Raw genomic sequence first — 24,824 nt, forward strand, 5'->3', positions numbered from 1 at the left:
TCTGTTCTGGACCCTAGCCCCATCCAGTCTCTGTTCTGGACCCTAGCCCCATCCAGTCTCTGGACTGGACCCTAACCCATCCTTCTGTGTCTGTTCTGGACCCTAACCTTCTGTCTCTGTACTGCACTAGACCCTAACCTTGTCTCAGTTCTGGACCCTAACCCTATCCTTCTGTTTTTGTTCAGTTCTGGACCCTAACCCCATTCTTCTGCCTCTGTTTTTGACTATAACCTTCTCTCTCGGTCTCTATATTGGACAAGGCATGGAGGTATGCTGTTTAACCCTATCCTTCATAGAGGTATGCTGTGTTGTCCTCTTCATAGATGATAGCCACAGTCTCTCCTGCCTCCGCTACAGCAGCACTGGTCTGGATACACGCCTGGGAAAGGACAGATATGTTCATGTACAGTTTGACTAATGTTTGGGAATAATATCATCATTTATTTTACCAGAGGAGGGTATCATAAAGCAGGATCAGTTAGCCATCAGTTTGAAAACAGTTATACCGGAATTCTGACCATTTATCACATAATCCAGCTCTGTGATGTAGATGACACAAGTACAGTGGGGAAATATGTTTTTTTTACCAGGTCAGTTGACTGAGGACCTGGGGAATAGTTACAGGGGAGAGGAGGGGGGATGAATGAGCCAATTGGAAGCTGGGGATGATTAGGTGGCCATGATGGTATGAGGGCCAGATTGGAAATTTAGCCAGGACACCGGGGGTTAACATCCCTACTCTTACGATAAGTGCCATGGGATCTTTAGTGACCACAGAGAGTCAGGACAGCGGTTTAAAGACGGCACCCTACACAGGGCAACGTCCTCAATCACTGGGATCTTTTTTTTTATTTAAATCAGAGGAAAGAATGCCTCCTACTGGCCATTTGACACCACTTCCAGCAGCAGCTGGTCTCATCCAGGACCGACCCTGCTTAGCTTCAGAGGCATGCCAGCAGTGGGATGCAGTGTGGTATGCCAGCAGTGGGATGCAGTGTGGTATGCCAGCAGTGGGATGCAGTGTGGTATGCCAGCAGTGGGATGCAGGGTGGTATGCCAGCAGTGGGATGCAGGGTGGTATGCCAGCAGTGGGATGCAGTGTGGTATGCCAGCAGTGGGATGCAGTGTGGTATGCCAGCAGTGGGATGCAGTGTGGTATGCCAGCAGTGGGATGCAGTGTGGTATGCCAGCAGTGGTATGCCAGCAGTGGTATGCCAGCAGTGGTATGCCAGCAGTGGGATGCAGTGTGGTATGCCAGCAGTGGTATGCCAGCAGTGGGATGCAGTGTGGTATGCCAGCAGTGGGATGCAGTGTGGTATGCCAGCAGTGGGATGCAGTGTGGTATGCCAGCAGTGGGATGCAGTGTGGTATGCCAGCAGTGGGATGCAGTGTGGTATGCCAGCAGTGGGATGCAGTGTGGTATGCCAGCAGTGGGATGCAGTGTGGTATGCCAGCAGTGGTATGCAGTGTGGTATGCCAGCAGTGGTATGCAGTGTGGTATGCCAGCAGTGGGATGCAGTGTGGTATGCCAGCAGTGGGATGCAGTGTGGTATGCCAGCAGTGGGATGCAGTGTGGTATGCCAGCAGTGGTATGCCAGCAGTGGTATGCCAGCAGTGGTATGCCAGCAGTGGTATGCCAGCAGTGGTATGCCAGCAGTGGTATGCCAGCAGTGGTATGCCAGCAGTGGGATGCAGTGTGGTATGCCAGCAGTGGGATGCAGTGTGGTATGCCAGCAGTGGGATGCAGTGTGGTATGCCAGCAGTGGGATGCAGTGTGGTATGCCAGCAGTGGGATGCAGTGTGGTATGCCAGCAGTGGGATGCAGTGTGGTATGCCAGCAGTGGTATGCCAGCAGTGGTATGCCAGCAGTGGTATGCCAGCAGTGGGATGCAGTGTGGTATGCCAGCAGTGGTATGCCAGCAGTGGGATGCAGTGTGGTATGCCAGCAGTGGGATGCAGTGTGGTATGCCAGCAGTGGGATGCAGTGTGGTATGCCAGCAGTGGTATGCCAGCAGTGGTATGCCAGCAGTGGTATGCCAGCAGTGGGATGCAGTGTGGTATGCTGCTGGACTCTACAGATACAGTGCATTCACATTTTGTTACGTTACAGCCTTATTCTAAAATTCATTAATAATATTATTTTCTCATCGATCTACAAGCAATACCCCATAATGACAAAGCGAAAACAGGTTTAGACATTTTTGCAAATGTATTAAAAAACAGAAATACCTTATTTACATAAGTATTCAGACCCTTTGCTATGAGACTCGAAATTGAGATCAGGTGCATCCTGTTTCCATTGATCACGCTTGAGATGTTTTTACAACTTGATTGGAGTCCACCTGTGATAATTCAATTGATTGGACACCATTTGGAAAGGCACACACACCTGTCTATATAAAAAAGGTCCCACAGTTGACAGTGCATGTCAGAGCAAAAACCAAACCATGAGGTCGAAATAATTGTCCGTAGAGCTCCGAGACAGGATTGTGTCGAGGCACAGATCTGGGGAAGGGTGCCAAAAAATGCAGCATTGAAGGTCCCCAAGAACACAGTTGCCTCCATCATTCTTAAATGGAAGAAGTTTAGAACCACCAAGACTCTTCCTAGAGCTGGTCGACTGGCCAAACTGAGCAATCGGGGGAGAAGGGCATTGGTCAGGGAGGTGACCAAGAACCCGATGGTCACTGACAGAGCTCCAGAGTTTCTCTGTGGAGATGGGAGAACCTTCCAGAAAAGTAACCATCTCTGCAGCACTCCACCAATCAGGCCTTTATGGTAGAGTGGCCAGACGGAAGCCACTCCTCAGTAAAAGGCACATGACAGCCTGCTTGGAGTTTGCCAAAAGGCACTTAAAGGACTCTCAGACCATGAGAAACAAGATTATCTGGTCTGATGAAACTAAGATTGAACTCTGGCCTGAATGCCAAGCGTCACGTCTGGAGGAAACCTGGCACCATCCCTACGGTGAAGCATGGTGGTGGCAGCATCATGCTGTGGGGATATTTTTCAGCAGCAGGGACTGGGAGACTAGTCAGGATCGAGGGAAAGTTGAATGGAGCAAAGTACAGAGAGACCCTTGATGAAAACCTGCTCCAGAGCGCTCAGGACCTCAGACTGGGGTAAAGGTTCACCTTCCAACAGGACAACGACCCTAAGCCCACAGCCAAGACAATGCAGGAGTGGCTTCGGGACAAGTCTCAATGTCCTTGAGTGGCCCAACCAGAGCCCGGACTTGAACCCGATCGAACATCTTTGGAGAGAGCTGAAAATAGCTGTGCAGCGACGCTCCCCATCCAACCTGACAGAGCTTGAGAGGATCTGCAGAGAAGAATGGGAGAAACTCCCCAAATACAGGTGTGCCAAGCTTGTAGCGTCATACCCAAGAAGACTCGAGGCTGTAATCGCTGCCAAAGGTGCTTCAACAACGTACTGAGCAAAGTGTCTGAATACTTATGTAAATGTGATTTCAGTTTATTTGCAATAAATGTGCAAAATTGTCTAAAAACCTGTTTTTACTTTGTCATTATGGGGTATTGTGTAGATTGATGAGGGGAAAAAACAATTGATTTTTTTACTGTAAAGTTTGGTGTAGGAGGAATAATGGTCTGGGGCTGTTTTTCATGGTTGGGGCTAGGCCCCTTAGTTCCAGTGAAGGGAAATCTTAACGCTACAGCATACAATGACATTCTAGACGATTCTGTGCTTCCACCTTTGGGGAAGGCCCTTTCCTGTTTCAGCTTGACAATGCCCCCGTGCAAAGCGAGGTCCATTAAATGATTTATTGAGATTGGTGTGGAAGGTAGTGGTTAAGGTCGCTGGTTTGAATCCAAGCCGACTAGTTAAAAGAATTAACAAAATAAAATAAAATTTCGGCCTGTGCCCTTGAGCAAGGCACTTAACCGTAATTGCTCCTGTAAGTCGCTCTGGATAAGAGCGTCTGCTAAATGACTAAAAGGTCAAATGTTACGTATTGTCATGTAATGCATTGTTACAGTCAGACCCATTGACCGTTTCCACATTTTGTTACGTTACAGCCTTATTCTAAAATTGATTTTTTCCTCAATCTACACACAATACCCAATAATGACAAAGCAAAAAACAGGTTTTTAGAAATGTTTGCAAATGTATTAAAAATATTCTGACCCTTTACTCAGTACTTTGTTGAAGCACCTTTGGCAGCGATTACAGCCTCAAATCTTCTTGGGTATGACGCTACAAGCTTGGCACACCTGTATTTGGGGAGTTTCTCCCATTCTTCTCTGCAAGCGCTGTCAGGTTGGATGGGGAGCGTCGCTGCACAGCTATTTTCAGGTCTCTCCAGAGATGTTAGATCGGGATCAAGTCCAGGCTCTGGCTGGGCCACTCAAGGACTTGTCCCGAAGCCACTCCTGCGTTGTCTTGGCTGTGTGCTTAGGGTCGTTGTCCTGTTGGAAGGTGAACCTTCGCCCCAGACTGAGATCTTGAGTGCTCTGGAGCAGGTTTTAATCAAGGATCTCTGTACTTTGATCTGTTCATTTTCCCTCGATCCTGACTAGTCTCCCTGTCCCTGCCGCTGAAAAACATCTCCACAGCATCATGCTGCCACCACCATGCTTCACCGGAGGGATGGTGCCAGGTTTCCTCAAGACGTGACGCTTGGCATTCAGGCCAATGAGTTCAATCTTGGTTTCATCAGACCAGAGAATCTTGTTTCTCATGGTCTGAGAGTCCTTTCGGTGCCTTTTGGCAAACTTCAAGCGGGTTGTCATGTGCCTTTTACTAAAGAGTGGCTTCCGTCTGGCCACTCTACCATAAAGGCCTTATTCGTGGAGTGCTGCAGAGATGGTTGTCTGGCCACTCTACCATAAAGGCCTTATTCGTGGAGTGCTGCAGAGATGGTTGTCTGGCCACTCTACCATAAAGGCCTTATTCGTGGAGTGCTGCAGAGATGGTTGTCTGGCCACTCTACCATAAAGGCCTTATTCGTGGAGGGCTTCAGAGATGGTTGTCTGGCCACTCTACCATAAAGGCCTTATTCGTGGAGGGCTTCAGAGATGGTTGTCAGGTGACCTCTGGAGCTTTGTCAGTGACCATCAGGTTCTTGGTCACCTCCCTGAATACTTATGTAAATAAGGTATCTGTTTTTTTATTTGTAATAAATATGCAAAAATGTTTAAAAACCTGTTTTCACTTTGTCATTATTGGGCATTGTGTGTAGATTGATGAGGATTTTTAAAAATGTTTTAACCATTTTAGAATAAGGTCCTTCATGTAATGTATGGTCATGTAATGTTATATATGGTCATGTAATGTTATATATGGTCATGTATTGTCATGTATGGTCACGTTAAGTATGGTCACGTTAAGCACGATCACGTTAAGCACGGTCACGTTAAGCACGGTCACGTTAAGCACGGTCACGTTAAGCACGGTCACGTTAAGCACGGTCACGTTAAGCACGGTCACGTTAAGCACGGTCACATCTAAGATGTACAGTACCCTCTCCAGCAGATGCAGCCTCTCTTCATTCAGCAGGTTGTTGTGTCTCAGCTGGTTGACAGTGTTTTCCAGACCCACAAGTTTATCCAGGTGTCTCCTGTGTCTCTGTTGCAATACCTTCACCTTCTTCTGAAGCTCTATCACAATGGCTTCCAGCTGCTCCTTACTCAGGCTGTTCTTATTGTAGCTAACAGAGGAGGAGATGTTACAGCGGTTAGGGTTCCTCAGGCTGTTGTTATTGTAGCTAACAGAGGAGATGTTACAGCGGTTAGGGTTCCTCAGGCTGTTGTTATTGTAGCTAACAGAGGAGGAGATGTTACAGCGGTTAGGGTTACTCAGGCTGTTGTTATTGTAGCTAACAGAGGAGGAGATGTTACAGCGGTTAGGGTTACTCAGGCTGTTGTTATTGTAGCTAACAGAGGAGGAGATGTTACAGCGGTTAGGGTTACTCAGGCTGTTGTTATTGTAGCTAACAGAGGAGGAGATGTTACAGCGGTTAGGGTTACTCAGGCTGTTGTTATTGTAGCTAACAGAGGAGGAGATGTTACAGCTGGTTAGGGTTCCTCAGGCTGTTGTTATTGTAGCTAACAGAGGAGGAGATGTTACAGCGGTTAGGGTTCCTCAGGCTGTTGTTATTGTAGCTAACAGAGGAGGAGATGTTACAGCGGTTAGGGTTCCTCAGGCTGTTGTTATTGTAGCTAACAGAGGAGGAGATGTTACAGCGGTTAGGGTTACTCAGGCTGTTGTTATTGTAGCTAACAGAGGAGATGTTACAGCGGTTAGGGTTACTCAGGCTGTTCTTATTGTAGCTAACAGAGGAGATGTTACAGCGGTTAGGGTTACTCAGGCTGTTGTTATTGTAGCTAACAGAGGAGGAGATGTTACAGCGGTTAGGGTTCCTCAGGCTGTTGTTATTGTAGCTAACAGAGGAGGAGATGTTACAGCGGTTAGGGTTACTCAGGCTGTTGTTATTGTAGCTAACAGAGGAGGAGATGTTACAGCGGTTAGGGTTACTCAGGCTGTTGTTATTGTAGCTAACAGAGGAGGAGATGTTACAGCGGTTAGGGTTCCTCAGGCTGTTGTTATTGTAGCTAACAGAGGAGGAGATGTTACAGCGGTTAGGGTTACTCAGGCTGTTGTTATTGTAGCTAACAGAGGAGGAGATGTTACAGCGGTTAGGGTTACTCAGGCTGTTATTGTAGCTAACAGAGGAGATGTTACAGCGGTTAGGGTTCCTCAGGCTGTTGTTATTGTAGCTAACAGAGGAGGAGATGTTACAGCGGTTAGGGTTCCTCAGGCTGTTGTTATTGTAGCTAACAGAGGAGATGTTACAGCGGTTAGGGTTACTCAGGCTGTTGTTATTGTAGCTAACAGAGGAGGAGATGTTACAGCGGTTAGGGTTCCTCAGGCTGTTATTGTAGCTAACAGAGGAGGAGATGTTACAGCGGTTAGGGTTCCTCAGGCTGTTGTTATTGTAGCTAACAGAGGAGGAGATGTTACAGCGGTTAGGGTTCCTCAGGCTGTTGTTATTGTAGCTAACAGAGGAGATGTTACAGCGGTTAGGGTTACTCAGGCTGTTGTTATTGTAGCTAACAGAGGAGAGATGTTACAGCGGTTAGGGTTCCCTCAGGCTGTTGTTATTGTAGCTAACAGAGGAGGAGATGTTACAGCGGTTAGGGTTCCTCAGGCTGTTGTTATTGTAGCTAACAGAGGAGGAGATGTTACAGCGGTTAGGGTTCCTCAGGCTGTTGTTATTGTAGCTAACAGAGGAGGAGATGTTACAGCGGTTAGGGTTACTCAGGCTGTTGTTATTGTAGCTAACAGAGGAGGAGATGTTACAGCGGTTAGGGGTTACTCAGGCTGTTGTTATTGTAGCTAACAGAGGAGGATGTTACAGCGGTTAGGGTTACTCAGGCTGTTGTATTGTAGCTAACAGAGGAGGAGATGTTACAGCGGTTAGGGTTCCTCAGGCTGTTGTTATTGTAGCTAACAGAGGAGGAGATGTTACAGCGGTTAGGGTTACTCAGGCTGTTGTTATTGTAGCTAACAGAGGAGGAGATGTTACAGCGGTTAGGGTTACTCAGGCTGTTGTTATTGTAGCTAACAGAGGAGGAGATGTTACAGCGGTTAGGGTTCCTCAGGCTGTTTTATTGTAGCTAACAGAGGAGGAGATGTTACAGCGGTTAGGGTTACTCAGGCTGTTGTTATTGTAGCTAACAGAGGAGGAGATGTTACAGCGGTTAGGGTTACTCAGGCTGTTGTATTGTAGCTAACAGAGGAGATGTTACAGCGGTTAGGGTTCCTCAGGCTGTTGTTATTGCAGCTAACAGAGGAGGAGATGTTACAGCGGTTAGGGTTCCTCAGGCTGTTGTTATTGTAGCTAACAGAGGAGATGTTACAGCGGTTAGGGTTACTCAGGCTGTTGTTATTGTAGCTAACAGAGGAGGAGATGTTACAGCGGTTAGGGTTACTCAGGCTGTTATTGTAGCTAACAGAGGAGGAGATGTTACAGCGGTTAGGGTTCCTCAGGCTGTTGTTATTGTAGCTAACAGAGGAGGAGATGTTACAGCGGTTAGGGTTCCTCAGGCTGTTGTTATTGTAGCTAACAGAGGAGGAGATGTTACAGCGGTTAGGGTTACTCAGGCTGTTGTTATTGTAGCTAACAGAGGAGGAGATGTTACAGCGGTTAGGGTTACTCAGGCTGTTGTTATTGTAGCTAACAGAGGAGGAGATGTTACAGCGGTTAGGGTTCCTCAGGCTGTTGTTATTGTAGCTAACAGAGGAGGAGATGTTACAGCGGTTAGGGTTCCTCAGGCTGTTGTTATTGTAGCTAACAGAGGAGGAGATGTTACAGCGGTTAGGGTTCCTCAGGCTGTTGTTATTGTAGCTAACAGAGGAGGAGATGTTACAGCGAGTTAGGGTTCCTCAGGCTGTTGTTATTGTAGCTAACAGAGGAGGAGATGTTACAGCGGTTAGGGTTACTCAGGCTGTTGTTATTGTAGCTAACAGAGGAGGAGATGTTACAGCGGTTAGGGTTACTCAGGCTGTTGTTATTGTAGCTAACAGAGGAGGAGATGTTACAGCGGTTAGGGTTACTCAGGCTGTTGTTATTGTAGCTAACAGAGGAGGAGATGTTACAGCGGTTAGGGTTCCTCAGGCTGTTGTTATTGTAGCTAACAGAGGAGGAGATGTTACAGCGGTTAGGGTTCCTCAGGCTGTTGTTATTGTAGCTAACAGAGGAGGAGATGTTACAGCGGTTAGGGGTTCCTCAGGCTGTTGTTATTGTAGCTAACAGAGGAGGAGATGTTACAGCGGTTAGGGGTTCCTCAGGCTGTTGTTATTGTAGCTAACAGAGGAGGAGATGTTACAGCGGTTAGGGTTCCTCAGGCTGTTGTTATTGTAGCTAACAGAGGAGATGTTACAGCGGTTAGGGTTCCTCAGGCTGTTGTTATTGTAGCTAACAGAGGAGGAGATGTTACAGCGGTTAGGGTTACTCAGGCTGTTGTTATTGTAGCTAACAGAGGAGGAGATGTTACAGCGGTTAGGGTTACTCAGGCTGTTGTTATTGTAGCTAACAGAGGAGGAGATGTTACAGCGGTTAGGGTTACTCAGGCTGTTGTTATTGTAGCTAACAGAGGAGGAGATGTTACAGCGGTTAGGGTTACTCAGGCTGTTGTTATTGTAGCTAACAGAGGAGGAGATGTTACAGCGGTTAGGGTTACTCAGGCTGTTGTTATTGTAGCTAACAGAGGAGGAGATGTTACAGCGGTTAGGGTTACTCAGGCTGTTGTTATTGTAGCTAACAGAGGAGGAGATGTTACAGCGGTTAGGGTTACTCAGGCTGTTGTTATTGTAGCTAACAGAGGAGGAGATGTTACAGCGGTTAGGGTTACTCAGGCTGTTGTTATTGTAGCTAACAGAGGAGGAGATGTTACAGCGGTTAGGGTTACTCAGGCTGTTGTTATTGTAGCTAACAGAGGAGATGTTACAGCGGTTAGGGTTACTCAGGCTGTTGTTATTGTAGCTAACAGAGGAGATGTTACAGCGGTTAGGGTTACTCAGGCTGTTGTTATTGTAGCTAACAGAGGAGGAGATGTTACAGCGGTTAGGGTTACTCAGGCTGTTGTTATTGTAGCTAACAGAGGAGGAGATGTTACAGCGGTTAGGGTTACTCAGGCTGTTGTTATTGTAGCTAACAGAGGAGGAGATGTTACAGCGGTTAGGGTTACTCAGGCTGTTGTTATTGTAGCTAACAGAGGAGGAGATGTTACAGCGGTTAGGGTTACTCAGGCTGTTGTTATTGTAGCTAACAGAGGAGGAGATGTTACAGCGGTTAGGGTTCCTCAGGCTGTTGTTATTGTAGCTAACAGAGGAGGAGATGTTACAGCGGTTAGGGTTACTCAGGCTGTTGTTATTGTAGCTAACAGAGGAGGAGATGTTACAGCGGTTAGGGTTCCTCAGGCTGTTGTTATTGTAGCTAACAGAGGAGGAGATGTTACAGCGGTTAGGGTTCCTCAGGCTGTTGTTATTGTAGCTAACAGAGGAGGAGATGTTACAGCGGTTAGGGTTCCTCAGGCTGTTGTTATTGTAGCTAACAGAGGAGGAGATGTTACAGCGGTTAGGGTTCCTCAGGCTGTTGTTATTGTAGCTAACAGAGGAGGAGATGTTACAGCGGTTAGGGTTACTCAGGCTGTTGTTATTGTAGCTAACAGAGGAGGAGATGTTACAGCGGTTAGGGTTACTCAGGCTGTTGTTATTGTAGCTAACAGAGGAGGAGATGTTACAGCGGTTAGGGTTACTCAGGCTGTTGTTATTGTAGCTAACAGAGGAGGAGATGTTACAGCGGTTAGGGTTACTCAGGCTGTTGTTATTGTAGCTAACAGAGGAGGAGATGTTACAGCGGTTAGGGTTACTCAGGCTGTTGTTATTGTAGCTAACAGAGGAGGAGATGTTACAGCGGTTAGGGTTCCTCAGGCTGTTGTTATTGTAGCTAACAGAGGAGGAGATGTTACAGCGGTTAGGGTTACTCAGGCTGTTGTTATTGTAGCTAACAGAGGAGGAGATGTTACAGCGGTTAGGGTTACTCAGGCTGTTATTGTAGCTAACAGAGGAGATGTTACAGCGGTTAGGGTTCCTCAGGCTGTTGTTATTGTAGCTAACAGAGGAGGAGATGTTACAGCGGTTAGGGTTCCTCAGGCTGTTGTTATTGTAGCTAACAGAGGAGATGTTACAGCGGTTAGGGTTACTCAGGCTGTTGTTATTGTAGCTAACAGAGGAGGAGATGTTACAGCGGTTAGGGTTACTCAGGCTGTTATTGTAGCTAACAGAGGAGGAGATGTTACAGCGGTTAGGGTTCCTCAGGCTGTTGTTATTGTAGCTAACAGAGGAGGAGATGTTACAGCGGTTAGGGTTCCTCAGGCTGTTGTTATTGTAGCTAACAGAGGAGGAGATGTTACAGCGGTTAGGGTTCCTCAGGCTGTTCTTATTGTAGCTAACAGAGGAGGAGATGTTACAGCGGTTAGGGTTCCTCAGGCTGTTGTTATTGTAGCTAACAGAGGAGGAGATGTTACAGCGGTTAGGGGTTCCTCAGGCTGTTGTTATTGTAGCTAACAGAGGAGGAGATGTTACAGCGGTTAGGGTTACTCAGGCTGTTGTTATTGTAGCTAACAGAGGAGGAGATGTTACAGCGGTTAGGGTTCCTCAGGCTGTTGTTATTGTAGCTAACAGAGGAGGAGATGTTACAGCGGTTAGGGTTCCTCAGGCTGTTGTTATTAGCTAACAGAGGAGAGATGTTACAGCGGTTAGGGTTCCTCAGGCTGTTGTTATTGTAGCTAACAGAGGAGGAGATGTTACAGCGGTTAGGGTTACTCAGGCTGTTGTTGTTGTAGCTAACAGAGGAGGAGATGTTACAGCGGTTAGGTTGTCCAGGCTGTTATTGTAGCTAACAGAGGAGGAGATGTTACAGCGGTTAGGGTTACTCAGGCTGTTGTTATTGTAGCTAACAGAGGAGGAGATGTTACAGCGGTTAGGGTTACTCAGGCTGTTGTTATTGTAGCTAACAGAGGAGGAGATGTTACAGCGGTTAGGGTTCCTCAGGCTGTTGTTATTGTAGCTAACAGAGGAGGAGATGTTACAGCGGTTAGGGTTCCTCAGGCTGTTGTTATTGTAGCTAACAGAGGAGGAGATGTTACAGCGGTTAGGGTTCCTCAGGCTGTTGTTATTGTAGCTAACAGAGGAGGAGATGTTACAGCGGTTAGGGTTCCTCAGGCTGTTGTTATTGTAGCTAACAGAGGAGGAGATGTTACAGCGGTTAGGGTTACTCAGGCTGTTGTTATTGTAGCTAACAGAGGAGGAGATGTTACAGCGGTTAGGGTTCCTCAGGCTGTTGTTATTGTAGCTAACAGAGGAGGAGATGTTACAGCGGTTAGGGTTACTCAGGCTGTTGTTATTGTAGCTAACAGAGGAGGAGATGTTACAGCGGTTAGGGTTACTCAGGCTGTTGTTATTGTAGCTAACAGAGGAGGAGATGTTACAGCGGTTAGGGTTACTCAGGCTGTTGTTATTGTAGCTAACAGAGGAGGAGATGTTACAGCGGTTAGGGTTACTCAGGCTGTTGTTATTGTAGCTAACAGAGGAGGAGATGTTACAGCGGTTAGGGTTACTCAGGCTGTTGTTATTGTAGCTAACAGAGGAGGAGATGTTACAGCGGTTAGGGTTACTCAGGCTGTTGTTATTGTAGCTAACAGAGGAGATGTTACAGCGGTTAGGGTTCCTCAGGCTGTTGTTATTGTAGCTAACAGAGGAGGAGATGTTACAGCGGTTAGGGTTCCTCAGGCTGTTGTTATTGTAGCTAACAGAGGAGGAGATGTTACAGCGGTTAGGGTTACTCAGGCTGTTGTTATTGTAGCTAACAGAGGAGGAGATGTTACAGCGGTTAGGGTTACTCAGGCTGTTATTGTAGCTAACAGAGGAGGAGATGTTACAGCGGTTAGGGTTCCTCAGGCTGTTGTTATTGTAGCTAACAGAGGAGGAGATGTTACAGCGGTTAGGGTTCCTCAGGCTGTTGTTATTGTAGCTAACAGAGGAGGAGATGTTACAGCGGTTAGGGTTCCTCAGGCTGTTCTTATTGTAGCTAACAGAGGAGGAGATGTTACAGCGGTTAGGGTTCCTCAGGCTGTTGTTATTGTAGCTAACAGAGGAGGAGATGTTACAGCGGTTAGGGTTCCTCAGGCTGTTGTTATTGTAGCTAACAGAGGAGGAGATGTTACAGCGGTTAGGGTTACTCAGGCTGTTGTTATTGTAGCTAACAGAGGAGGAGATGTTACAGCGGTTAGGGTTCCTCAGGCTGTTGTTATTGTAGCTAACAGAGGAGGAGATGTTACAGCGGTTAGGGTTCCTCAGGCTGTTGTTATTGTAGCTAACAGAGTAGGAGATGTTACAGCGGTTAGGGTTCCTCAGGCTGTTGTTATTGTAGCTAACAGAGGAGGAGATGTTACAGCGGTTAGGGTTCCTCAGGCTGTTGTTATTGTAGCTAACAGAGGAGGAGATGTTACAGCGGTTAGGGTTCCTCAGGCTGTTGTTATTGTAGCTAACAGAGGAGGAGATGTTACAGCGGTTAGGGTTCCTCAGGCTGTTGTTATTGTAGCTAACAGAGGAGATGTTACAGCGGTTAGGGTTCCTCAGGCTGTTGTTATTGTAGCTAACAGAGGAGGAGATGTTACAGCGGTTAGGGTTACTCAGGCTGTTGTTATTGTAGCTAACAGAGGAGGAGATGTTACAGCGGTTAGGGTTACTCAGGCTGTTGTTATTGTAGCTAACAGAGGAGGAGATGTTACAGCGGTTAGGGTTACTCAGGCTGTTGTTATTGTAGCTAACAGAGGAGGAGATGTTACAGCGGTTAGGGTTACTCAGGCTGTTGTTATTGTAGCTAACAGAGGAGGAGATGTTACAGCGGTTAGGGTTACTCAGGCTGTTGTTATTGTAGCTAACAGAGGAGGAGATGTTACAGCGGTTAGGGTTACTCAGGCTGTTGTTATTGTAGCTAACAGAGGAGATGTTACAGCGGTTAGGGTTCCTCAGGCTGTTGTTATTGTAGCTAACAGAGGAGGAGATGTTACAGCGGTTAGGGTTACTCAGGCTGTTGTTATTGTAGCTAACAGAGGAGGAGATGTTACAGCGGTTAGGGTTACTCAGGCTGTTGTTATTGTAGCTAACAGAGGAGGAGATGTTACAGCGGTTAGGGTTACTCAGGCTGTTGTTATTGTAGCTAACAGAGGAGATGTTACAGCGGTTATGGTTACTCAGGCTGTTGTTATTGTAGCTAACAGAGGAGGAGATGTTACAGCGGTTAGGGTTACTCAGGCTGTTGTTATTGTAGCTAACAGAGGAGGAGATGTTACAGCGGTTAGGGTTACTCAGGCTGTTGTTATTGTAGCTAACAGAGGAGGAGATGTTACAGCGGTTAGGGTTACTCAGGCTGTTGTTATTGTAGCTAACAGAGGAGGAGATGTTACAGCGGTTAGGGTTCCTCAGGCTGTTGTTATTGTAGCTAACAGAGGAGGAGATGTTACAGCGGTTAGGGTTACTCAGGCTGTTGTTATTGTAGCTAACAGAGGAGGAGATGTTACAGCGGTTAGGGTTCCTCAGGCTGTTGTTATTGTAGCTAACAGAGGAGGAGATGTTACAGCGGTTAGGGTTACTCAGGCTGTTGTTATTGTAGCTAACAGAGGAGGAGATGTTACAGCGGTTAGGGTTCCTCAGGCTGTTGTTATTGTAGCTAACATTGTTGTAATATTTGAGTCACTCAGATATCACATTAATGTTGGGGTGACACGGGTATCTTAGCAGAACATACTGGCATTAACATTAAGGCTAGCAAGAGTCTGAGGCACCAGGACCAAGACCCTCATTCTTAGGGTAGAGGGTTAAGGTCAAGGTGTAGAGGGTTAAGGTGCAGAGGGTTAAGGTTAAGGTGTAGAGGGTTAAGGTGTAGAGGGTTAAGGTGTAGAGGGTTAAGGTGTAGAGGGTCAAGGTGTAGAGGGTTAAGGTGTAGAGGGTTAAGGTGCAGAGGGTTAAGGTGCAGAGGGTTAAGGTGAAGGTGTAGAGGGTTAAGGTGTAGAGGGTTAAGGTGCAGAGGGTTAAGGTGTAGAGGGTTAAGGTGTAGAGGGTTAAGGTGTAGAGGGTTAAGGTGTAGAGGGTTAAGGTGTAGAGGGTTAAGGTGTAGAGGGTTAAGGTGTAGAGGGTCAAGGTGTAGAGGGTCAAGGTGTAGAGGGTTAAGGTGCAGAGGGTTAAGGTGAAGGTGTAGAGGGTTAAGGTGCAGAGGGTTAAGGTGTAGAGGGTTAAGGTGTAGAGGGTTAAGGTTAAGGTGCAGAGGGTTAAGGTGTAGAGGGTTAAGGTGTAGAGGGTTAAGGTGAAGGTGTAGAGGGTTAAGGTGTAGAGGGTTAAGGTGTAGAGGGTTAAGGTGTAGAGGGTTAAGGTGTAGAGGGTTAAGGTTAAGGTGCAGAGGGTTAAGGTGTAGAGGGTTAAGGTGCAGAGGGTTAAGGTGCAGAGGGTTAAGGTGAAGGTGTAGAGGGTTAAGGTGTAGAGGGTTAAGGTGTAGAGGGTTAAGGTGTAGAGGGTTAAGGTGTAGAGGGTTAAGGTGTAGAGGGTTAAGGTGTAGAGGGTTAAGGTGTAGAGGGTTAAGGTGTAGAGGGTTAAGGTGTAGAGGGTTAAGGTGTAGAGGGTTAAGGTGTAGAGGGTTAAGGTGTAGAGGGTTAAGGTGTAGAGGGTTAAGGTGTAGAGGGTTAAGGTGTAGAGGGTTAAGGTGTAGAGGGTTAAGGTGTAGAGGGTTAAGGTGAAGAGGGTTAAGGTTAAGGTGCAGAGGGTTAAGGTGTAGAGGGTTAAGGTGTAGAGGGTTAAGGTGTAGAGGGTTAAGGTGTAGAGGGTTAAGGTGTAGAGGGTTAAGGTGTAGAGGGTTAAGGTGTAGAGAGTTAAGGTGTAGAGGGTTAAGGTGAAGAGGGTTAAGGTTAAGGTGCAGAGGGTTAAGGTGTAGAGGGTTAAGGTGCAGAGGGTTAAGGTGTAGAGGGTTAAGGTGTAGAGGGTTAAGGTGTAGAGGGTTAAGGTGTAGAGGGTTAAGGTGTAGAGGGTTAAGGTGTAGAGGGTTAAGGTGTAGAGGGTCAAGGTGAAGAGGGTTAAGGTTAAGGTGCAGAGGGTTAAGGTGTAGAGGGTTAAGGTGTAGAGGGTTAAGGTGTAGAGGGTTAAGGTGTAGAGGGTTAAGGTGTAGAGGGTTAAGGTGTAGAGGGTTAAGGTGTAGAGGGTTAAGGTATAGAGGGTTAAGGTGTAGAGGGTTAAGGTGTAGAGGGTTAAGGTGTAGAGGGTTAAGGTGTAGAGGGTTAAGGTGAAGAGGGTTAAGGTTAAGGTGCAGAGGGTTAAGGTGTAGAGGGTTAAGGTGCAGAGGGTTAAGGTGTAGAGGGTTAAGGTGTAGAGGGTTAAGGTGTAGAGGGTTAAGGTGTAGAGGGTTAAGGTGTAGAGGGTTAAGGTGTAGAGGGTTAAGGTGTAGAGGTTTAAGGTGTAGAGGGTTAAGGTGTAGAGGGTTAAGGTGTAGAGGGTTAAGGTGTAGAGGGTTAAGGTGTAGAGGGTTAAGGTGTAGAGGGTTAAGGTGTAGAGGGTTAAGGTGTAGAGGGTTAAGGTGTAGAGGGTTAAGGTGTAGAGGGTTAAGGTGTAGAGGGTTAAGGTGTAGAGGGTTAAGGTGTAGAGGGTTAAGGTGTAGAGGGTTAAGGTGTAGAGGGTTAAGGTGTAGAGGGTTAAGGTTAAGGTGTAGAGGGTTAAGGTGTAGAGGGTTAAGGTGTAGAGGGTTAAGGTGTAGAGGGTTAAGGTGTAGAGGGTTAAGGTTAAGGTGTAGAGGGTTAAGGTGTAGAGGGTTAAGGTGTAGAGGGTTAAGGTGTAGAGGGTTAAGGTGTAGAGGGTTAAGGTGTAGAGGGTTAAGGTGTAGAGGGTTAAGGTGTAGAGGGTTAAGGTGTAGAGGGTTAAGGTGTAGAGGGTTAAGGTGTAGAGGGTTAAGGTGCAGAGGGTTAAGGTGTAGAGGGTTAAGGTGTAGAGGGTTAAGGTGTAGAGGGTTAAGGTGTAGAGGGTTAAGGTGTAGAGGGTTAAGGTGTAGAGGGTTAAGGTGCAGAGGGTTAAGGTGTAGAGGGTTAAGGTGTAGAGGGTTAAGGTGCAGAGGGTTAAGGTTAAGGTGTAGAGGGTTAAGGTTAAGGTGTAGAGGGTTAAGGTGTAGAGGGTTAAGGTGTAGAGGGTTAAGGTGTAGAGGGTTAAGGTGCAGAGGGTTAAGGTGAAGGTGTAGAGGGTTAAGGTGTAGAGGGTTAAGGTGTAGAGGGTTAAGGTGTAGAGGGTTAAGGTGTAGAGGGTTAAGGTGTAGAGGGTTAAGGTGTAGAGGGTTAAGGTGTAGAGGGTTAAGGTGTAGAGGGTTAAGGTGTAGAGGGTTAAGGTGTAGAGGGTTAAGGTGTAGAGGGTTAAGGTGTAGAGGGTCAAGGTGTAGAGGGTTAAGGTTAAGGTGTAGAGGGTTAAGGTGTAGAGGGTTAAGGTGTAGAGGGTTAAGGTGTAGAGGGTTAAGGTGTAGAGGGTTAAGGTGTAGAGGGTTAAGGTGTAGAGGGTTAAGGTGTAGAGGGTTAAGGTGTAGAGGGTTAAGGTGTAGAGGGTTAAGGTGTAGAGGGTTAAGGTGTAGAGGGTTAAGGTGTAGAGGGTTAAGGTGTAGAGGGTTAAGGTGTAGAGGGTTAAGGTGTAGAGGGTTAAGGTGTAGAGGGTTAAGGTGCAGAGGGTTAAGGTGTAGAGGGTTAAGGTGTAGAGGGTTAAGGTGCAGAGGTTTAAGGTTAAGGTGTAGAGGGTTAAGGTTAAGGTGTAGAGGGTTAAGGTGTAGAGGGTTAAGGTGTAGAGGGTTAAGGTGTAGAGGGTTAAGGTGTAGAGGGTTAAGGTGCAGAGGGTTAAGGTGTAGAGGGTTAAGGTGTAGAGGGTTAAGGTGTAGAGGGTTAAGGTGTAGAGGGTTAAGGTGTAGAGGGTTAAGGTGCAGAGGGTTAAGGTGCAGAGGGTTAAGGTGCAGAGGGTTAAGGTGCAGAGGGTTAAGGTGAAGGTGTAGAGGGTTAAGGTGTAGAGGGTTAAGGTGCAGAGGGTTAAGGTGCAGAGGGTTAAGGTGTAGAGGGTTAAGGTGTAGAGGGTTAAGGTGTAGAGGGTTAAGGTGTAGAGGGTTAAGGTGTAGAGGGTTAAGGTGTAGAGGGTTAAGGTGCAGAGGGTTAAGGTGAAGGTGTAGAGGGTTAAGGTGTAGAGGGTTAAGGTGTAGAGGGTTAAGGTGTAGAGGGTTAAGGTGTAGAGGGTTAAGGTGTAGAGGGTTAAGGTGTAGAGGGTTAAGGTGTAGAGGGTTAAGGTGTAGAGGGTTAAGGTGTAGAGGGTTAAGGTGTAGAGGGTTAAGGTGTAGAGGGTTAAGGTGTAGAGGGTTAAGGTGTAGAGGGTTAAGGTGTAGAGGGTTAAGGTGTAGAGGGTTAAGGTGCAGAGGGTTAAGGTTAAGGTGTAGAGGGTTAAGGTGTAGAGGGTTAAGGTGTAGAGGGTTAAGGTGTAGAGGGTTAAGGTGCAGAGGGTTAAGGTGCAGAGGGTTAAGGTTAAGGTGTAGAGGGTTAAGGTGTAGAGGGTTAAGGTGTAGAGGGTTAAGGTGCAGAGGGTTAAGGTGCAGAGGGTTAAGGTGCAGAGGGTTAAGGTGAAGGTGTAGAGGGTTAAGGTGTAGAGGGTTAAGGTGCAGAGGGTTAAGGTGCAGAGGGTTAAGGTGTAGAGGGTTAAGGTGTAGAGGGTTAAGGTGTAGAGGGTTAAGGTGTAGAGGGTTAAGGTGTAGAGGGTTAAGGTGCAGAGGGTTAAGGTGCAGAGGGTTAAGGTGCAGAGGGTTAAGGTGAAGGTGTAGAGGGTTAAGGTGTAGAGGGTTAAGGTGCAGAGGGTTAAGGTGCAGAGGGTTAAGGTGAAGGTGTAGAGGGTTAAGGTGTAGAGGGTTAAGGTGTAGAGGGTTAAGGTGTAGAGGGTTAAGGTGTAGAGGGTTAAGGTGTAGAGGGTTAAGGTGTAGAGGGTTAAGGTGTAGAGGGTTAAGGTGTAGAGGGTTAAGGTGTAGAGGGTTAAGGTGTAGAGGGTTAAGGTGTAGAGGGTTAAGGTGTAGAGGGTTAAGGTGCAGAGGGTTAAGGTGCAGAGGGTTAAGGTTAAGGTGTAGAGGGTTAAGGTGTAGAGGGTTAAGGTGTAGAGGGTTAAGGTGTAGAGGGTTAAGGTGTAGAGGGTTAAGGTGTAGAGGGTTAAGGTGCAGAGGGTTAAGGTGCAGAGGGTTAAGGTGAAGGTGTAGAGGGTTAAGGTGTAGAGGGTTAAGGTGTAGAGGGTTAAGGTGTAGAGGGTTAAGGTGTAGAGGGTTAAGGTGTAGAGGGTTAAGGTGTAGAGGGTTAAGGTGTAGAGGGTTAAGGTGTAGAGGGTTAAGGTGTAGAGGGTTAAGGTGTAGAGGGTTAAGGTGTAGAGGGTTAAGGTGCAGAGGGTTAAGGTGCAGAGGGTTAAGGTTAAGGTGCAGAGGGTTAAGGTGTAGAGGGTTAAGGTGTAGAGGGTTAAGGTGTAGAGGGTTAAGGTGTAGAGGGTTAAGGTGTAGAGGGTTAAGGTGTAGAGGGTTAAGGTGTAGAGGGTTAAGGTGTAGAGGGTTAAGGTGTAGAGGGTTAAGGTGTAGAGGGTTAAGGTGTAGAGGGTTAAGGTGTAGAGGGTTAAGGTGTAGAGGGTTAAGGTGTAGAGGGTTAAGGTGTAGAGGGTTAAGGTGTAGAGGGTTAAGGTGTAGAGGGTTAAGGTTAAGGTGTAGAGGGTTAAGGTGTAGAGGGTTAAGGTGTAGAGGGTTAAGGTGTAGAGGGTTAAGGTGCAGAGGGTTAAGGTGCAGAGGGTTAAGGTTAAGGTGTAGAGGGTTAAGGTGTAGAGGGTTAAGGTGTAGAGGGTTAAGGTGCAGAGGGTTAAGGTGCAGAGGGTTAAGGTGCAGAGGGTTAAGGTGAAGGTGTAGAGGGTTAAGGTGTAGAGGGTTAAGGTGCAGAGGGTTAAGGTGCAGAGGGTTAAGGTGTAGAGGGTTAAGGTGTAGAGGGTTAAGGTGTAGAGGGTTAAGGTGTAGAGGGTTAAGGTGTAGAGGGTTAAGGTGCAGAGGGTTAAGGTGCAGAGGGTTAAGGTGCAGAGGGTTAAGGTGAAGGTGTAGAGGGTTAAGGTGTAGAGGGTTAAGGTGCAGAGGGTTAAGGTGCAGAGGGTTAAGGTGAAGGTGTAGAGGGTTAAGGTGTAGAGGGTTAAGGTGTAGAGGGTTAAGGTGTAGAGGGTTAAGGTGTAGAGGGTTAAGGTGTAGAGGGTTAAGGTGTAGAGGGTTAAGGTGTAGAGGGTTAAGGTGTAGAGGGTTAAGGTGTAGAGGGTTAAGGTGCAGAGGGTTAAGGTGCAGAGGGTTAAGGTTAAGGTGTAGAGGGTTAAGGTGTAGAGGGTTAAGGTGTAGAGGGTTAAGGTGTAGAGGGTTAAGGTGTAGAGGGTTAAGGTGTAGAGGGTTAAGGTGCAGAGGGTTAAGGTGCAGAGGGTTAAGGTGCAGAGGGTTAAGGTGAAGGTGTAGAGGGTTAAGGTGTAGAGGGTTAAGGTGTAGAGGGTTAAGGTGTAGAGGGTTAAGGTGTAGAGGGTTAAGGTGTAGAGGGTTAAGGTGTAGAGGGTTAAGGTGTAGAGGGTTAAGGTGTAGAGGGTTAAGGTGTAGAGGGTTAAGGTGTAGAGGGTTAAGGTGTAGAGGGTTAAGGTGTAGAGGGTTAAGGTGTAGAGGGTTAAGGTGTAGAGGGTTAAGGTGTAGAGGGTTAAGGTGTAGAGGGTTAAGGTGTAGAGGGTTAAGGTGTAGAGGGTTAAGGTGTAGAGGGTTAAGGTGCAGAGGGTTAAGGTGAAGGTGTAGAGGGTTAAGGTGTAGAGGGTTAAGGTGTAGAGGGTTAAGGTGTAGAGGGTTAAGGTGTAGAGGGTTAAGGTGTAGAGGGTTAAGGTGTAGAGGGTTAAGGTGCAGAGGGTTAAGGTTAAGGTGCAGAGGGTTAAGGTGAAGGTGCAGAGGGTTAAGGTGTAGAGGGTTAAGGTGTAGAGGGTTAAGGTGTAGAGGGTTAAGGTGTAGAGGGTTAAGGTGTAGAGGGTTAAGGTGTAGAGGGTTAAGGTGTAGAGGGTTAAGGTGCAGAGGGTTAAGGTGAAGGTGTAGAGGGTTAAGGTGTAGAGGGTTAAGGTGTAGAGGGTTAAGGTGTAGAGGGTTAAGGTGTAGAGGGTTAAGGTGTAGAGGGTGAAGGTGTAGAGGGTGAAGGTGTAGAGGGTTAAGGTGTAGAGGGTTAAGGTGTAGAGGGTTAAGGTGTAGAGGGTTAAGGTGTAGAGGGTTAAGGTGTAGAGGGTTAAGGTGTAGAGGGTTAAGGTGCAGAGGGTTAAGGTGCAGAGGGTTAAGGTGTAGAGGGTTAAGGTGTAGAGGGTTAAGGTGTAGAGGGTTAAGGTGTAGAGGGTTAAGGTGTAGAGGGTTAAGGTGTAGAGGGTTAAGGTGCAGAGGGTTAAGGTGAAGGTGTAGAGGGTTAAGGTGTAGAGGGTTAAGGTGTAGAGGGTTAAGGTGTAGAGGGTTAAGGTGCAGAGGGTTAAGGTGAAGGTGTAGAGGGTTAAGGTGTAGAGGGTTAAGGTGTAGAGGGTTAAGGTGTAGAGGGTTAAGGTGTAGAGGGTTAAGGTGTAGAGGGTTAAGGTGTAGAGGGTTAAGGTGCAGAGGGTTAAGGTGTAGAGGGTTAAGGTGTAGAGGGTTAAGGTGCAGAGGGTTAAGGTGCAGAGGGTTAAGGTGCAGAGGGTTAAGGTGTAGAGGGTTAAGGTGTAGAGGGTTAAGGTGTAGAGGGTTAAGGTGTAGAGGGTTAAGGTGTAGAGGGTTAAGGTGTAGAGGGTTAAGGATGCTCTTTACCGGTGTTCCTCCAGTTGGCTTCCCCGGTGTTCCATACGGTCCTCCTCCTCCTCCTCCGTCTCCCCCTCCTCAGTCTCCAGTCTCTCCAGGGTTAGGATAAGTGATCCGGGAGAGGGGGGCGTGTGCTTGGACACTATAGGCAGTGTGGAGACGATGGGTGTGGGGCTGAGAGCTGAGGACAGCACAGTGTCTGGGGGGATGCTGAACTGAGCCGCCCCGCTGGACAGAATGTTGGGGATCGTCTCAAAGTAGGCGATGATCTGAGCCCCGCCACCGTGGTAGTCCTGGGAGACAGACAGCTCCTCCATCTCAGGAGAGACGTTCTCGATGAGCAGAGTTGTCGGGGACAACACAAAATGGCCGACATCTTCCGTTGTTCCCAGGTCATAACCTTCAGTCAAGATGGCTGCTGTGACCCTACTCACCTCCACCTCTTCCAGCTGTTCTGACACCACCACCTCTCCATCCAGCCCACCATGCTCCCCTCCACCCTCCAGCCCACCCAGATCCTCTACTGTTTGGAACACAGTAACAGGGAAGCCTCCTGCAGCACCGTCATGGCTCCACCCCTCTAATGCTGACGGAGGCAGAGCTGCTGTGTGCAGTAGGTCCACTGTGTGCCCAGTCACGTCCCTCTCCTCCAGCAGCTCTGCCTCCTCAGTCGCTGAGGGGTTAACCGTGTCATAGAGTGTCACTGTGTTCGCACTGTCACTGTCTGTGGAGTCGCTAGCTGGCATCCCAAAGTCAGAAGAGGTGGTCCGTGTTTTCCTGCTGTGTCGCAGCCTTTTGGATTTCCGACTCTCACTGTGTTCCTCACCTTTACGTTTCTGTCCAAAACACAAAGGGAAGAGGAAGAGCGTTGTTCAACTTCTGAATCTAATCATTTAAAAAGCACAAAAATCATCTAACAGACTCAAATACATGCAGAACTTGAAAGAAGGAACATAAACCAACATGGATGGCTTTCCCCTGTTACATTTAGGTTGACTTTATCAGGGATAACATGTCACCACATTTACAGACAATAACCTAGGGTTAGAGTGACCTTAACAGTGCATTCTGAAAGTATTCAGACCCCTTGACTTTTTCCACATTTTGTTACGTTACAACCTTATTCTAAAATGGATTAAGTTGTTTTTTCCCCCTCATCAATCTACACACAATATCACATAATGACAAAGCAAAAACAGGTTTTTCAAAATTTTTGCAAATGTATGAAGAATAAACAGAAATACCTTATTTACTTAAGTATTCAGACCCTTTGCTATGAGATTCGAAATTGAGCTCAGGTGCATCCTGTTTCCATTGATCATCCTTGAGATGTTGTTATAACTTGATTGAGTCCACCTGTGGTAAATTCAATTGATTGGACATGATTTGGAAAGGCACACACTTGTCTAGATTAGTTCCCACAGTTGACAGTGCATGTCAGAGCAAAAACTAAGCCATGAGGTCGAAGGAATTGTCTGTGGAGCTCTGAAACAAGATTGTGTCGAGGCACAGATCTGGGAGAACATTCCAGAAGGCCAACCATCTCTGTAGCACTCCACCAACCAGGACTTTATGGTAGAGTGGCCAGACGGAAGCCACTCCTCAGTAAAAGTCATGACAGCCCGCTTGGAGTTTGCCAAAAGGCACTTAAAGGACTCTCAGACCATGAAGCAAGATTCTCTGGTCTGGAGAAACCAAGGTTGAACTCTTTGGCCTGAATGCCAAGCGTCACATCTGGAGGAAACCAGGCACCATCTCTACGGTGAAGCATGGTGGTGGCAGCATCATGCATTGGAGATGTTTTTCAGCGGCAGGGACTGAGAGACTAGTCAGGATCGAGGGAAAGTTGAACGGAGCAAAGTACAGAGAGATCCTTGATGAAAACCTGCTCCAGAGCGCTCAGGACCTCAGATGGGGCGAAGGTTCACCTTCCAACAGGACAACAACTCGAAGCATACAGCCAAGACAACGCAGGAGAGGCTTCGGGACAAGTCTCTGAATGTCCTTGAGTGGCCCAGCCAGAGCCCAGACTTGAACCTGATCTAACATCTCTGGAGAGACCTGAAAATAGCTGTGCAGCGACGCTCCACATCCAACCTGACAGAGCTAGAGAGGATCTGCAGAGAAGAATGGGTGAAACTCCCAAAATATAGGTATGCCAAGCTTGTAGCATCATACTTGTAGCTTCAACAAAGTACTTAGTAAAGTGTCTGAATACTTATGTAAATGTTATATTTCAGTTTTTTATTTTTAATACATTTGCAAAATTGTCTAAAAACCAGTTTTTGCTTCGTCATTATGTGGTATTGTGTCTAGATTGATGAGGGGGAAAAACGATTTAATCAATTTTAGAATAAGGCTGTAACATAACAAAATGTGGAAAAAGTGAAGGGGTCTGAATACTTTCCAAATGCACTGCACCTCTGTGAGCTGGAAGACAGTGGGCACAGCGTTGTTCTCCAGGTAACGGATCCCCCAGCGCAGCTTGAAGCTGGAGGATGCAAAATGTTCATGACAGATGTACTGGTGTCTGGAAGGGGTCCAGTCCTCACGACCCATGTTTTTCAACCACTGCTCTAAGCGGGCTGGGTCCTGCAGCGGAAACCTACAGGAGCAGGAGAACAACAGTATTAGTTTCCAACAGCAACCTGCTTGAGTCAGGTCATGCAACTGTGACCCACATTGCGAAACATTCAATATGAGTGGCTAACACATGGAGGAAAAATAACTGCTAGCTACTGTAGAACATCGACCATATGGCAGATCAGCTTACACATCAAATACATTGTGTTAACTTAGCTAACTATCAATATGGTGTAGCACATATGTAATATTTGTCAAAATAGTATTAGCCTTTGAGCGACATGATAATGCTTGACACCTTGCCATTCATAGTAGCCAACTAAACTTAACTCCACGTTAGTGTGGGCGGCCTGGAGTTGAAATGACAGATAAAATTACGTTTATCCAAAACTATTGTTTTTGGCAGCCAAACACTAGCCCGCAATTATACAAGACAATGTGTTTAAAAAATAATCATATATATAAATATATAAATGACATTTTATGTCACATAAAATGGCGTTATTGAAAAACTAGTTCGCCCACACTAGTCGCCGCTTAACTTCATCGTAAATTGTTGAGTTTAATCGGCTATCATTAATATCGAAAGTTACTGCTCGCATAGTTATAGTCAAGCTAGCAACAAATACAGCCATGCTTACTTGTAGAAGCTTTTCCTATCAGAATTGTTGTTTCCAGAGTCATTCTTGCAGTTCGGTGCAGAACAATACTTCGGCATCTCGTCGAGCACCTTGAGGGGTTATCTTTAAAACTAGCCTGGCAAGGTGAGTTGTCAGTTTTGTGATCAACTTGTAGCGTGCGTCAGCTGTTAGCTTCTGTGCGTTACGTCAGAATG

The 24,824-nt window shown here is 47.0% G+C and overlaps 1 protein-coding gene across 2 annotated transcripts; it reads right to left on the reverse strand.

Annotated features, from left to right (window-relative positions):
- LOC121567688 (THAP domain-containing protein 5) lies at positions 1-24,824 on the reverse strand. Of its 2 annotated transcripts, none has more exons than XM_041877901.2 (5): positions 24,631-24,824; positions 23,810-24,011; positions 21,416-22,242; positions 5,482-5,668; positions 1-379 (listed from the first exon to the last, which is right to left on the reverse strand). In XM_041877901.2, the coding sequence occupies exons 1-5, from the start codon at positions 24,705-24,707 to the stop codon at positions 284-286; spliced, it is 1,389 nt and encodes a 462-aa protein (XP_041733835.2). In that variant the 5' UTR covers positions 24,708-24,824; the 3' UTR covers positions 1-283. The 2 variants fall into 2 exon arrangements, with proteins under 2 accessions (XP_041733835.2, XP_041733836.2); XM_041877902.2 differs by having other exon boundaries at positions 23,828-24,011; positions 24,631-24,823.

This window comes from Coregonus clupeaformis, chromosome 6 (assembly GCF_020615455.1).
Source record: "Coregonus clupeaformis isolate EN_2021a chromosome 6, ASM2061545v1, whole genome shotgun sequence".
In the NCBI taxonomy this organism is placed as follows: Eukaryota; Metazoa; Chordata; class Actinopteri; order Salmoniformes; family Salmonidae; genus Coregonus; species Coregonus clupeaformis.

What these genes read in the sequence shown, in the direction of transcription:
- LOC121567688 (XM_041877901.2), bottom strand. Translation starts at nt 24,707, where the DNA reads ATGCCGAAGTATTGTTCTGCACCGAACTGCAAGAATGACTCTGGAAAC. An exon ending in GATAGGAAAAGCTTCTACAA is followed by an intron (nt 24,012 to 24,630) that starts GTAAGCATGGCT and finishes CTGCTCCTGTAG; the next exon opens with GTTTCCGCTGCAGGACCCAG. An exon ending in AGCCAACTGGAGGAACACCG is followed by an intron (nt 5,669 to 21,415) that starts GTAAAGAGCATC and finishes CTCCTCTGTTAG; the next exon opens with CTACAATAAGAACAGCCTGA.